The sequence below is a fragment of the Manis javanica genome, chromosome 3, assembly GCF_040802235.1.
Source record: "Manis javanica isolate MJ-LG chromosome 3, MJ_LKY, whole genome shotgun sequence".
Lineage (NCBI taxonomy): Eukaryota > Metazoa > Chordata > Mammalia > Pholidota > Manidae > Manis > Manis javanica.
In genome coordinates this window covers 206,368,664-206,382,430 of record NC_133158.1, presented here as the reverse complement: position 1 = coordinate 206,382,430, position 13,767 = coordinate 206,368,664, and the positions used below count along the sequence as shown (strand labels likewise).

The following is a 13,767-nucleotide window of genomic DNA, read 5'->3' as shown; positions in this document are numbered from 1 at the left end:
CACATCCAAGAAGCCTGTGGAACACCGAGTAGGCTAAACTCAAATGTGATCTGCAACATCGGCTCTTCCCTGGGTCTTCAACCTGCTTGGCCACCCTGCAGATTTTGGTCTTGCCAGCTCCCATAAATCATGAGCCAATTCCTTAAATAAAACTCTTTTTTATACATGCACACTCTATGGGTTCTGTTTCTCTGGAGAACCCTAACACAGAATTAACATAAAGAGGGAGAGAACAGAACTATACAGGAAAAAGCTTTTGTATACAACTGAAATTAATTTGGTATTAATCTGAATGAGATTATTACAATTAATATGTATGAAAAGCATTTGACAAAATTCAACATGCTTTCACAATATAAAAACCCTCAGCAAATTAGGAATAGAAGGAAATTTCCTTAATGTGATGAAGGGATTTTATGGAAAATCCTTAACTAACATCAATTCAACAGTGAAAGGCTTAAAATTAAAACTATCCCCCTAAGATGAGGAAAAGAAAAGGATGACTGTTTTCAGCACTGTACTGGAAATTCCAGCCAGAGCAACTAAGAAAGAAAAAGTTGGAAAGAAAGATGCTTGACTATCTTTATTTGCAGATAACATGATCCTCTATGTAGAAAATCTCTTTAAGAATTAAAAAAAAAAAAAACCTAACACTAATAAACAAATTTTTTAAAGTTGCAGGGTTAAAGATCAATGCACAAAAACAGTTGTTTTTATACACCAGCAATGAACAATCTAAAAATGAAATTAAGAAAACTATTCAATGTACAGTAGTATTCAAAAGAATAAACACCTAAGAATAAATTGAACCAAAGAGGTGAAATGTGTGTGCATGGAAACTATAAAACATTGCTGAAAGAAATTAAAGAAGAACTAAAGAAATGGAAAGACATACTATGTCCATATATTGCAAGACAGAATATTATTAAGATGGCAATACTTCCAAAGCAAGCTACAAATTCAATGCAATCTCTATCAAAATTCCAATGGCCTTTTTTACAGAAATGGAAATACCTATCTCAAGTCCATATGGAATTTTAAGGGACCCTGAATAGCCAAAGCACTACTGAAAAAGAAAAACAAAACTATAAAATTCACATTTCCCAATTTCAAAATGAACTAAAAAGAAACAGTAATCGAAACAGCGTTGTACTGACATGGGATGACATATAAGACCCCTGCAATGGAATTTAGAGTTCGTAAAGAAATCCAAGCATGTATGGACAATTGATTTTTAACAAGGGTGTCAAAACCATTCCATGGAGAAACAATATAGTCTCTTCAACAAGTGGTGCTGTGACAAATGGATAACCACATGCAGAATAATAAAGTTGAACCTTTGCCTGATTCTGTATATAAAATGTAATTCAAAATGGATCAGTGACCAATGATCAATGTAAGAGCTAAAGCTATAAAACTGTTATTAGAACACGTAAGAGTACATCTTTATGGACTCAGATTTAGCATCAGATTTTTAGATTTTAGATTTTAGATTTTTAGATTTTACACCAAAAAGCACAAGGGAGCAAAATATAGACTGAATTGAGCTTTATCAAAATTTAAGACCTTTGTCCATCAAATAACACTATCAAAAAAAGTAAAGACTCCCTACAGGAGAAAATATTTGCAAATTATATATCAGAAAGGCTCTGCATCCAGAATACGTTAAAAAAAAAATTTAACAACTCAACAACAAAAAGATAAATAGCTCAACTGAAAATGGGGAAAGGACTTCAAAGGACTTCTTCGAAGGAAGTACACAAATAGATAATAATCACATGAAAAGATGTTTAACATCACTGGTCATTAAGGAAATGCTACTTAAAACCATAATGAGATACCACTTCACAATAGCCATAATTAAAAAATGTAAAATAAGAAGTGTTGGCAAGAATGTGGAGAAATTAGAGCCCTCATATATTGCTGGTAAGAATGTAAAATGGTACAGCTGTTATGGAATACAATTTGGTGGTTCCACAATAAGTTAAATATAGACTTACCATATGATACATCAATTTCATTCTGAGGCATATGCCCCACAGGAGTGTAAATAGGCACTTAAACAAATAAACACACAGCAGGTTCAGAGTAGCATTATTCACAATAGTCAAAAGGTGGGAACAAGTCTGGATGTCCATCAGTGATGAACAGATAAACCAATTGTGGAATAAACATACAATGGAATATTATTCATCTATAAAAAAGAATAGTGATATATGCTACAACTTAAAAATATTCAATGAAAGAAGTCAGCCTCAAAAGGTCACACATTTTATGATTATATCCATAGGATATACCCAAAATTGCAAATCCAGAGAGAAAGAAAGCAGAATAGACATTATCAGGAAACAGAGGGACTGGTGAGTGGTGAAAAATTACCTCCTTCCAAGATCAGAAAGTGGTTAGCACCCACAAGTAGATATCCTGGTTGGCTTACTAGAGGTGGCACCTGGGTGTATGAAAAAAGTGGGCCTTGGGGGTTGGCATCAATGCAGAAGTGGGCTGAATCTAGACATACTTCCCTTGCACCCTCTCAAGTGCAAAATGTGAACAAGAAGTGTCCTGTCTGCCAAGAGGAGAAACAGAGAATGCAGATAGTTCTGGGGTAGATTCCTTGCGGGGGAAGACCTGTACCTAACTGTCAAGTTGGACTGATTCTGGTAGTTCTAGGAGCCTGAAAAGAGTTCCCAACAGAAACAGACACCTATTCTGAATTGGGCTTTGCATACCTACTGATAAATACAAATGCTCAAGATACTAAGAGGATTAAAACAGAAAACACTGCACCAATCTGGACTGCCAAGTCACATTTCGTCAGACCAAGGAACACATTTTTCATCCTCAGAGTAACAGAATTTAGAATGGTTTGTTTAGAATTAGAATTATTTGTTTTCTCATGATTTATTTAATTTCTAAGAAATTGGAAACACTTCTTATCTAAAATGGAGGAGATGAAGGTGTGAGGGGCTGGCTGACACACCTTTATGTGTGTACTCACATTCAACATTAGCAGGGCCAAAGTACTGTCCCTGCTAGACAGACTCCTCCCTTTCTCTGGGGATCTAGAGAAGAGGATGCTGGTGTGATAATACTTTTTTGTCTCCCCTCACATGACCCTAACACTCTTTCTTTCCTATCTGATGGAGTGCTTCTTGGACCAGGGCTGCAACTCAAGGACCAGTAGCTGGGAAGAGCCGCGTGTCCATTTGCTAGGGCTACATAACAAAGCGCCACTACTGGACAGCTTAAACACAGAAGTATATTCTGTTATAGGACTGGAAGCCAGAAGTCTGAAATGAAGGTGTGGGCAGGGTTGTTCTGAGGAATGAGAGACAACCTTTTCCATGTCTCCCTCCTTGCTTCTTGTAGCCTTGGGTGTTCCTTGGCTTGTAGGTGGCTAACTCCCTGTGTTTTCACATCGTCTTTCTTCTATGTGTTTCTGTGTCCAAATCTCTTTTCATAAGGATGCAGTCATATTGGATTAAGGCCCACTCTAATCACCTCATCTTAACTTGATCATCTACAAAAACCCTATTTCCAAATAAGGTCACATTCACTGTTCTAGGGATTAAGACTTCAACATCTTTTTGGGGAGCACAGTTCAACCCATAAAATCCTTAAGCAAGAAACTATATTTTTAAGCTTTTATGGTACAGTGCCTAAGGGCCTGATGAGGTAGTATGTCTTTTGGTATGAAAACTCTGGCAAAACTGAGGTTCACAGGAAATACAGCTATCCTGCCTAGTAGTCAGGTAAGCCCACTAGTGCTGTACCTGTGTAACCTACCCTATATGAATGGGAATGGGCCGAGAGGGAGGCACTTGCTAGAATAGTATTGCTGCCTGTAATCTAGACCAGCTCAGCAGCCAAACCTAACGTCTCTAGCAAAGGAGGAAGCATTTAGATGTACATAGAAAGAAGCAACAATAATTGCTGAGGATAAAGGGATGAATAAACGATTATACAATGAGGGAAAGCCAGTACTACAAGGCGCCTCACAAGAGGCTTTTCAACAGAGGACCTTGTCTTTTGCTCAAGTATACCAGATACTTGGAGGGGTGAAACCACATTGCTGAGAGTACTCCTGTTTTTGGAACCTGACACTGTGGAATGGAAGCCTGCAAACCTAAAGTGGCCTGGCTCTGGGAGACATTTTGGTCATACATAAAATAGCATGAGGAGGAACTCAACTAATTATTCTTGCCTCAGTAAGAATCTAGTAATATGCCATTATTATTTTTATTAAGGTATCACTTCTGAAGGTTTCACATGAGCAACACTGTGGTTCCAACATTCACCCATATTATCAAGCACCCCCCTCCACCCCACTGCAGTCACTGTCTATTAGCACAGTAAGATGCTGTAGAGTCACTACTTGTCTTCTCCATGCTGTACTGCCTTCCCTGTGAACTATAGTGCCCCTTAGTCTAACCCTTCTTCCCCCCTCCCCACCCACTTCCCACTTTCCCCAACCCCTTCTCTTTGGTAACCACTAGTCCCTTCTTGGAGTCTGTGAGTCTGCTGCTGTTTTGTTCCTTCAGTTTTGCTTTGTTGTTATACTCCACAAATGAGTGAGATCATTTGGTACTTGTCTTTCTCCACCTGGTAATATGCCGTTATTTTAAAATTTTAGATTATATCTACTACCGTACTGCAATGTGGTGAGACACTAATCTTGTTTGTATGATTCAGTTACATCATGCTAACCAGTCTTATGGTAATACTGACATTGCTAATCAAATATACTGGGAAACTGGGTTGAAGCCCCCTCAGGATGTAATACTGATGGAAGAATGACTGACCTGAGGATGAAGTGGATTAGCTAACGACCAACTAACTTCTGTGCTGAAGAGTTTGGCACAAGTTTATTGTAACATACAAAGAGTGGCAAATCAAGAGGGAAAAGAGTAATTAAGTTAGTACAAAAATATGAAAATGTATGTAAGGCTTTACAGAGATTAGTTATTTGTTTCTTTAAGTCTATCTGTACCGTACCCCGGCTCCTCCAAATGTTAGGCATATTCATAACGACACTGCTCCATAAATCAAATGCAGTGCAAGTCATGGTGCATGGCCTGCAAGGCTAAGGTACAAAAGACAACAAGACTTCCACCTGGCTCTCTCTGTCTCTTGAAAAGCTCACACTCTAAACCTAGCCATTATGTGAGGGAGCCCAGACTAGCTCAGAAAGACACAGAGAAGCCTGCATGGAGAGGAACTGGAGCCCGCTGTGCCATGTATAACTTCCTGACTGTGAACATCGTAAGTGCTCACTGCATGTCACTAAGTTTTAGGGTAATTTGTTACACAGCCATCAACAATCAAAAAGTACTCAAGTGATTTACAACCAGGGGGAGAGATAAATCAGACTACAAACAACTAATGTCAGGCAGGATGTGACAACTACTACACAGAATATAAACAAAGAGACTTGGGAGAGGAACATTAAGAAATTAGAATAGCTAAAGAATGGAATAGTGGAGGAGAAACAGGAATGGCTTCACAGAAGTAATCTTTGAGCTAGCGCCCAGAAGATAGAACTTTGAAGGAAAACAATAGCAACAAGGAAAAAGGTGAGGTAGAACTTGGTGACAGAGTAGCGTATCGTATGGCACTCCTTAGAAACAACGTTCAACTTCAATGTTACACAATCGCTAATACTGAAAAGGACACAGTAGGAAACCTTATTCAAAAAAGAAGATGGAATTCTAGAGACTAACTTTAATCATACAAAATTATTAAATTACTTGCTGTTTAATTTGTGCAAAGGGCTAACTCTGACCCTAAGAAATGAAAGCCACTTTGTGCTTCCTTTGATGTACTGGCCAAGACAAAAACCAGTATTTTGCTTGCTCATTGTTCCAGACCCAATATCGGCTTAATGACAGTAATTCAGTAAGTATTGTTAGCATTCTTTGGAGTTCTAGGAGTGACTTACAGAGAGGCATTTGTCTTGAACCAAAATGAAAAGAGCCAGCGCCTGATGACAGCCATAAAAAGCTGAGCAAATTCATAAGCTGCTTTAATTGCTAAAATTTACCCATGGTTTTCCTGATAAGGGTATGAAGATTATGTCTACAGGCATCAGACTGACAACCTGGGAAATAATCATTATCTTCCAAACCAAATCAAAGGATTTAGCCTTTAAGCTGCTCTGTTCAAGTAGAAGCCTGAAAGCAGTCCCTCTGAGCTACCCATTCAGCCATGACTGACTTTCAGTCTGTTTAGAAGACTTACCTTCAATTTGGGATCCTTCTTTCTAAATCAAACTTCCTCTTTGAGTGGTCAGAGAGGCAGTTCTTAAAAACCCTGAAACTTCAGAACATTTCTCCTCACCTCATAAAACTTTTTTAATGAGCCCACCAGGCACAGCTTCAGGCTGTCCACAATCTCCTGCTGAGGCATCTGGAACACCACTCGGGAATACCATTTTGTGAGGGTCCTGGGGCAGAAGCAGTGGAGAGAGAAGACAGAAAGATGAAGGTACTCACACAGGAGAGCCCACAGTCTGAATGTCAGCACACACAGGCTTCTTTATGCACCAACCCAACAAATACCTAGTAAATGCATTCATGTTACATGTAAAAACACATGGTGATGTAGGGAAAAGACATATGGAAGTCACATACAGAATGTAAAAACATAGGCATGATTGTGGATATCTGCTATATAAAACTGCTTCCAATTGAAAAAATTTAACAAGCCAGATATCCACCAATAGAGGACTAAATAAACAAAGACATTTAAAAAATCTAAATAAATAGTGCTGTGGCATAAATTCCATGCAGCAGTTAAAAGGAATTGTTGGGATTTATTTGCAATGATATGGGCTAATGTCCAAAATATACTATTTAAGTACTGAAAACAAGCTGAGTAACAGTCTACATAGTAACATGCCGTATGCATACACATGCTAACAGCTGAGTGCGTTAGCACATGCATAAAAGAAAATCCGAAAATATATATACACCAAACCTTTGGTGGTGGTTAATAAAAGATGGACCATGAAGGACTTTCAATTACTATATTTCTGCAAATATGTGCATAAGCATGCCTTATTGTTAGAATTAGAACAAACAAAACAAAACCTTCATTTCTGGGGGGAAAAACCACCACCACCAAGAGGCAGTTCCCATTCTGAGATTACACCACAGCTGGCCAACAAGCTTACATGTGTGACAGGTCTGGTAGACAGACTGCATAAACTAGTATCTTAGGAAGATAGAGGAGAAAGAAGTTTAGTATACTTTCACTGAATAAATTATAGTAATTTATAGTATCCTTTTAGTAAAGTATACTTTTGCTATAATACAAAATACTCAAAATATATTTGCTGGATTTATAATAAGATTAGGTGTCAAAATGAAGTAACCAAGCAAAACGGAACTATGAGCACTTACAAGCTGATGCTCGCAACGAATCCAACCACGGAGCGCATGCCTCTCCTGGGGTCATGGTGAACGTCTATCCCTATCACCATCAACTGTTTCTGCATCAGAAAACAGACAGCAAATCAAAGTCCCTAAGCAATCCATCACTCCATCTTTAAGTATCATCTGAACCCCAAAGCAACACATGAAAATTAAATTCAGGGAAAGAAAGAGAAAGGAAAATCAATTTGACATTTTTTAAACACATGAACAAAGGAACAAAGTCAGAGATCTAAGAACAGGGATCAACAAACTTCTTCCATAAATGACTAGATTAAGTACGTTAGGCTTTGTGAGCCACACAGTCCGTCTCTCTAAGAACTACTCACTTGTGCTGCTACAACATGATCGCAGCCATAAATTTGTAAAGGAGTATGGCTCTTTTCCAATAAAATTGCACTTAACAGACAGTGAACACTGAATTTCATATACTTTTCACATGTCAGAAAATATTAGTTTCAATAAATTTAAATTGTAAAAACCGTTCTTAGCTCATGGGCTCTCCAGAAACAGGCAATGAACCATCTAGATTACTAAGCACCAAGAGTAAAGGTAACTCTATGAGGGAAGTAGCTAGGCAGGATTCCCTGAGGAGCTGAACTGAATGAAGACATCTCTCAGCATCACTCACCAGAGGAATATCCACTCCCCAGAGCTCACCACCCAATTTACAGTTAATCTGAAGTAAAATTTTCTGGGCCACACTCCGAAGTCTGCTGGGCTGACCAATGGTTCGGGTACTGATGACCTAGTGAAGGGACCAAAGGTATGGGGAAGGGGACACCATCAAACTCTCAGAAAATAAGAACAGTTTTGAAGAAAATACTACATTTGTTAAGCAACTCTACTTGGCAGATAATACACTTTGCCTTCATAATTCTAATTCTAGGATTTCCAAGCAGGCATGCACACACAACACAAACAAAAACAGAAAACAACAAACAACTTTCAAAAGGATCTCATGCACAGTAAAAATTGTTTTAACCAACCTTCATAGGAAAAAACAACTTTCCCCTTTCAGCTTTTCAGTGAACCCAGTCATGTGACACCAGCGGTGCCTCACCCTCTGAAAAGCTTCTGTATTCATTTGGGACCGACCCTGAAGGCAGCATTTATGAAGAGCATCTGCTAGTTGTCACCAGATTACTCAAATAAGGGGAATGCTTTACCAGAAGGGTCTACACACGTTAGCTTCTAAGAGTTACTTCAGTCTTTTTGAATACACACATCCCTCTTTTCCAAGCCTCAAGGGAGGCTAGAGTTTCCATCAGTGCCTCCAGCCCAGCTCCCACTCACCTGCGAGGGCACGGGAGTCTGCACACAGCACAGCTTTTTAATGGCTCCATAGAGATCATCACGTGGGCCCATGATGATGCAAACAACCAGCTGTATCTTCCCCTTGAGGAGAGAAAGCAGATGTTAAGTCAGGCTTTGGAACTCTCAGGGCATGTTGATGGGGCTCCAGTTGGGGACAGCTGGAAAGTCTGCAAGGCCCAGGGACCTTTGAGATAGAGAGGGGACTGAAACCAAGAGGGTGGACATTCCAGATGCAGAAAAAGAGCCTTGAACCTGAATGTACATTTGCTGGGTTCAGGGCTTCTTTTGCATAGGTATGTAATATTCTACGACAAATTATCCAGAGCTTTCCCCAATTACCTGATTTATTAAGATGCCTGGAAAAGAACAGACTTCAAAAATATGCAGGAGTTACTTATTATTTGCTGGTTTCAATTCCCTATTGTGTTTTTTACCACTCTCTTTAGTAAACTAAGCACCTTATTACATTCAAACCACAGAACTTTAACCCTAGGAAGTCTGGAATGCAATACCACAAGAAAGGGTTCAGAGTCACACACAGAAGAAAATGAAGCTTTTGTCAAATGCTTAAGTAACTCTTCCTAACTCTCTGGTTAGGAGACAGGATGATACTACCAGCACCACCTCTCATGTCAGCATCCTCTACCCCTCACCAGGTAAGAGATCCAATATTAAAAACAGGATTTTTCAGTCTGAATAAACAAAAGCAGCAATCAAGTGAAAGCTGCCAACCCTTTATACCAGACGTGGCTATAAATGGTGAATCAATAGTGCACAACATAAATTAGTACATAAATCAAGACTCATGCTACATTCACACTTCTTGGAGGACACATGTTCCAGCGTCACACCAAAGAACTTCCAAAGCCACACAGAACACAGACTGCACACTGGGAGCCTAAGGCTGCATCTGTCATACACATGTGGTTTTTTAAGTCCCAACAGTGATTTACACTTTTTTTTAACTAACACTTAAAATAGGGAGGTGCACACATACACAAATCTACATTCTTGGCTTCTTTTGAAAGACAAATTAAAAATCAATTAGCAGTGCTGGGCTTTTATGTGCAGTCACGGGGTTTACTCTCTTTTGTTCCTCACAGTCTCCTCCTGGCCCATTCTAATAGTTTGTGTAACTTATCTGGCTCCCGCAGACACCTGACACCCCTAACAAAGAATAATAAAACAGAATGCCCTAAAGATGACAGAGAGATAAGACCAATTAAGCTCGGCAAATACTATGAATGAAATGCATATTCACGCTCCATGAAAACTGCTGGCAGTACACTCTCACGAAGAGAACATGAGAAGCTTAACGGTGGGGAGTTGATATAGTGAACTAGGTCTTCTTTTAAAAGCAGAGAGGAATTTATCAATGATCAGGCCTGTGGGAGGCTGTGGTAGAGTAAGACAGGTATAGGAAGTCAGGAGGAAAAGTCAGAGAGAACACGAGTGTGCTGCTGCAGACGCTACAGCTGGAAGAGTGGATCCACACACAGTGTGATGCTAGTATTGATCTCACAAGAATGGACTCTTCAGTTCTAGGACTAATTGCCTCCCCAAACTTTCCCCCTGCTTTTACCCCCTCCTTAATTTCCTCCTCTGCTTTACACCCAACAGGTAAGTACTGCAGGCTGAACCATGAGTTGTGAATGCTGTGACCTGCTTGGCTCCAGTGGTCTTCATTGGCTATCAGAACACAGCTGATGGGCCATCTATCTGCCAAGTTTATCACCAGAGCAAGTGCAATCTGGAGCCAGACCAGACTGACATCTCAGTACTGGCTCATGCAAGATGGCACCTGGCCCAATAAGTTGCTTTCTGAGCACATGTTCTATACAGATAAAGAACGAAAGTTAAGTCAGCTATTCTCTCAGCTGGTTATGTGAGCAGAACACTGGTAAGTGACGGTGCCAACACAGGGCACAGAGATGCTTCTCTTAGTTCAGTAGTGCCTTCATACATGAATAAGACAAAGGTTTGGGACATCATCAACAGACTGATAACTAAGATAACTTAAAATCAAGTGTGTAAGTATTTTAGAACAGGAATCCCATAATTTTACTCAAATTAAATGAATTTATTACCTCCACTCTCAGCGTGGACTGAATAGTTCTGACATAGGTCTCTATCCGATCATCCTTTAGTTCAACCCAGGCTGGTGGGCTGATGTGCATGCCAATGGGGCCAGCTATCTTCTCTAACATGTTAACCAGTTCTTGGGCCTGATGCATTGCTCTCTTTGGGTAAAACAGTGCCCAGAAATGCATGGGAACCTAAAAAAAAAACCAAAGATATTTTTGGTACTTCCCACAACCCAAACACTCCAAATTCTCATCCAAGAGATGTTAGTTTAGAGAATATGTTGCTTTTCATTCTCTCTGCTTGAGTCCTGTCTTATCTAATTCCTATTATGAACAAAGATGCATGTGATCAATAATCCCTGGCCCAAGCTCATAATGGAATCCTATATAGCAATGAGAATGGAAAATCTACAACCTCACATAACAATATGGGTGAGACACACCAATACAAGATCGCAGAAATGAAGCCAGGTATTAAGAATACATACAGCATGGCTTCATGTATATCAATACAAAAACAGCTAAAATGAATCTATGCTGTTAGAAGTCAAAAGAGTTGCTATTCCTGGAGTGTATAAGGGTGAGAGATAGGTGGTAACCAAGAGCATGGAAAAGGGCTTCTGGGGCTCTGGTAAAGTTCTGTTTCTTAATCTTTGGCATTGAGGTCTACTTACTTTGTGAAAATTCATTAAGCTGTACATTTATGGCTGAATTTCAATAAATTTTAGAAACAGATGTGTGTACTTTATGCATAGCCAAAAACATTTAAAGATAATTACATGCTATTTTGTTCTTTGGTTCCCTTGGTGGGGGACTGTTTCAATTTTGCTTCTTAAATGGACAAAACAACTTCCAGAACACACCCAGGAAAAGGGGGTTGGGGAGAAAAGGGAAAAAGGAAAAAGAGAGTGGGTGGTAGGCTAGCATGATACCAATTATCTCAGCAATTTATTTCCTTTCCTAAGTCTATGGTCAAGCAATGTGCTTATCTTGAACAAGAACTCAATTTGCTCTGTTTGAAGGCCCCCTGCTTAGGGGATAATTCATGTGGTCTTTTCTATCAAAAAGAGGACACTGAATCATTGCTGCTTCCTAATTTCCACACTTTTAGGAATACTGGTCCTTTCTTTACCACCTAAAAAATCACTTACAGTCAAGATGGAAAGGTCTCTGGTTACTTCCTTAGCCCAGTTTAGGTCCTGAGGCGTGATAAATGAAGAATTTCTTAAGTTAATTCTTTCCATTGGCAGAATACGTCCTTCAATCTAAACAGAAAATAAAGTACCTATGACATGAGCCATCTGCAAACATTACTTAGATAAACACTGATATTGCTCTCTTTGAGGCCTGGTCACCTCCATTATATATATAGACCTATCCCTGTTGTAACTTCCAAAAATGGCAGAAAAATGAAACTTTGCTAGCAGTGACAGTTCATGTCAATAAAACCCTGGACATTGCACAGGTAAAAGTTTTATAGGCACTGCTCTTGTTTTTAGGCACTGCTCTTTAATTATTGAAGCTTCCAACATGGTCTGCCAAGAAAAGGATTAAAAAAACACTGTTCAGAAGCAGGGAATGTATGTGAAGCAACAATAATTTTAAGGTGAACAGGAAAATAATCTCAAAAATGTTTTAAGGAGAAAATTAAAGTTAAAATTTCTTAGTGAGGCTGAACATAAATTATTATACTTTATACAAAAGAAAAGCAGTAAGGAAAAGGCATAAATATAATGAAAAAAAATTAAGAATAACAAATCAATTGGATCTAAATATCCAAAAGTAGGAAGATAGCTAAACTGATGAATATCAGTATGATGGACTATTCTGAGATCATTAAAATCACTTTCTAATTCTATGTCATATGATCCTGTTTTTACAAAAAACAATCATGTGTGCACCATAAAAACGGAATGAGTTCACACTTAGTAATGATTATCTCTGGGGAAAGTGTAATTATGGAGGACTTTTAGTTTCTATGACCTCTATTATTTGATTTTTTCAAAATAACAAATACTTATTTTACCTATAATCAAAGCATTTTAATGACTTTCTTAATATTATGAAAGTCTAATAGAAAGCATAACAATATCCATATTAGCAGGAGTGCTAGGCAGCAGACTCATCTGAAGCTTATGGAAGAATGAAATAAATACTAAGGATCTAAATGCCCCCAGCCTAATGACTTCACTTCCATAGCTTCGACTATGAAAATAAACATGTGCAAAGGTTTAGTTACAAGGATGTTCACCAAATCACTATTTATAATAGGAAAATACTAAATTTGATTTGAACATAAAGGAATAGGAAGTATCTGGCAGCCACTAAAATATTTAGAAAAATATTAAATGACATGGAAAACATTCTACATATACTGAGGGGAAAAAAAGGGAAACCCTATGAATATATACTATGAGTGTGTGCACACATGTGTACACAAACAAACCTACTGAAGTAGATGTACCAAAATGTTAATAGTGGTCATTCTGATATAGCAAGATTATGGGTAAACTTTTTTCTTCTTTGGCTTATGGTTTCTACATCTTCAAATAGTATTTAATAACATGAAAACATGGTCAAGATATAATATTAAATGACAAGATGCAAAACCATCTACAGTATAATCACAATTTCATTAAGAAAAAGATTAATTCTGCAGAAAAAAGTTTTAGGAAGGAAATACATTGAAAATGTCTTTTGTACATGTCTAAAATGAATCACTGAGATATTACTTTTGGATGATGAAATTACTGATGTTTTTATCTCCTCCTTTACATTTTCTAAAGCTTCAACACTTTCCATAATGCCTATTCATTACCTTTATTAAAAAAAGAATTTTTAAGGGTCGTCAATTCAGAGTGCAAGAGAACTAGAGAAAAGGTAGAATTTTTTTGGTATAACCTCAAAAAAAGGTGAAAAGTATTAAGCTAATATTT

At 38.3% G+C, this 13,767-nt stretch overlaps 1 protein-coding gene across 2 annotated transcripts in view; it reads right to left on the bottom strand.

Annotated features, from left to right (window-relative positions):
- The window catches only part of PIWIL2 (piwi like RNA-mediated gene silencing 2), a 59,576-nt gene that overhangs the window by 23,872 nt on the left and 21,937 nt on the right, over positions 1-13,767 (bottom strand). For both annotated transcript variants that reach the window (XM_017653847.3, XM_073232668.1), the window contains exons 14-19: positions 11,983-12,096; positions 10,835-11,023; positions 8,727-8,828; positions 8,062-8,178; positions 7,401-7,489; positions 6,337-6,442 (exon numbers count right to left, since the gene is read on the bottom strand). In XM_017653847.3, coding sequence (XP_017509336.2) covers positions 6,337-6,442; positions 7,401-7,489; positions 8,062-8,178; positions 8,727-8,828; positions 10,835-11,023; positions 11,983-12,096 — 717 coding nt within the window. The remainder of the gene's footprint in view (positions 1-6,336; positions 6,443-7,400; positions 7,490-8,061; positions 8,179-8,726; positions 8,829-10,834; positions 11,024-11,982; positions 12,097-13,767) is intronic.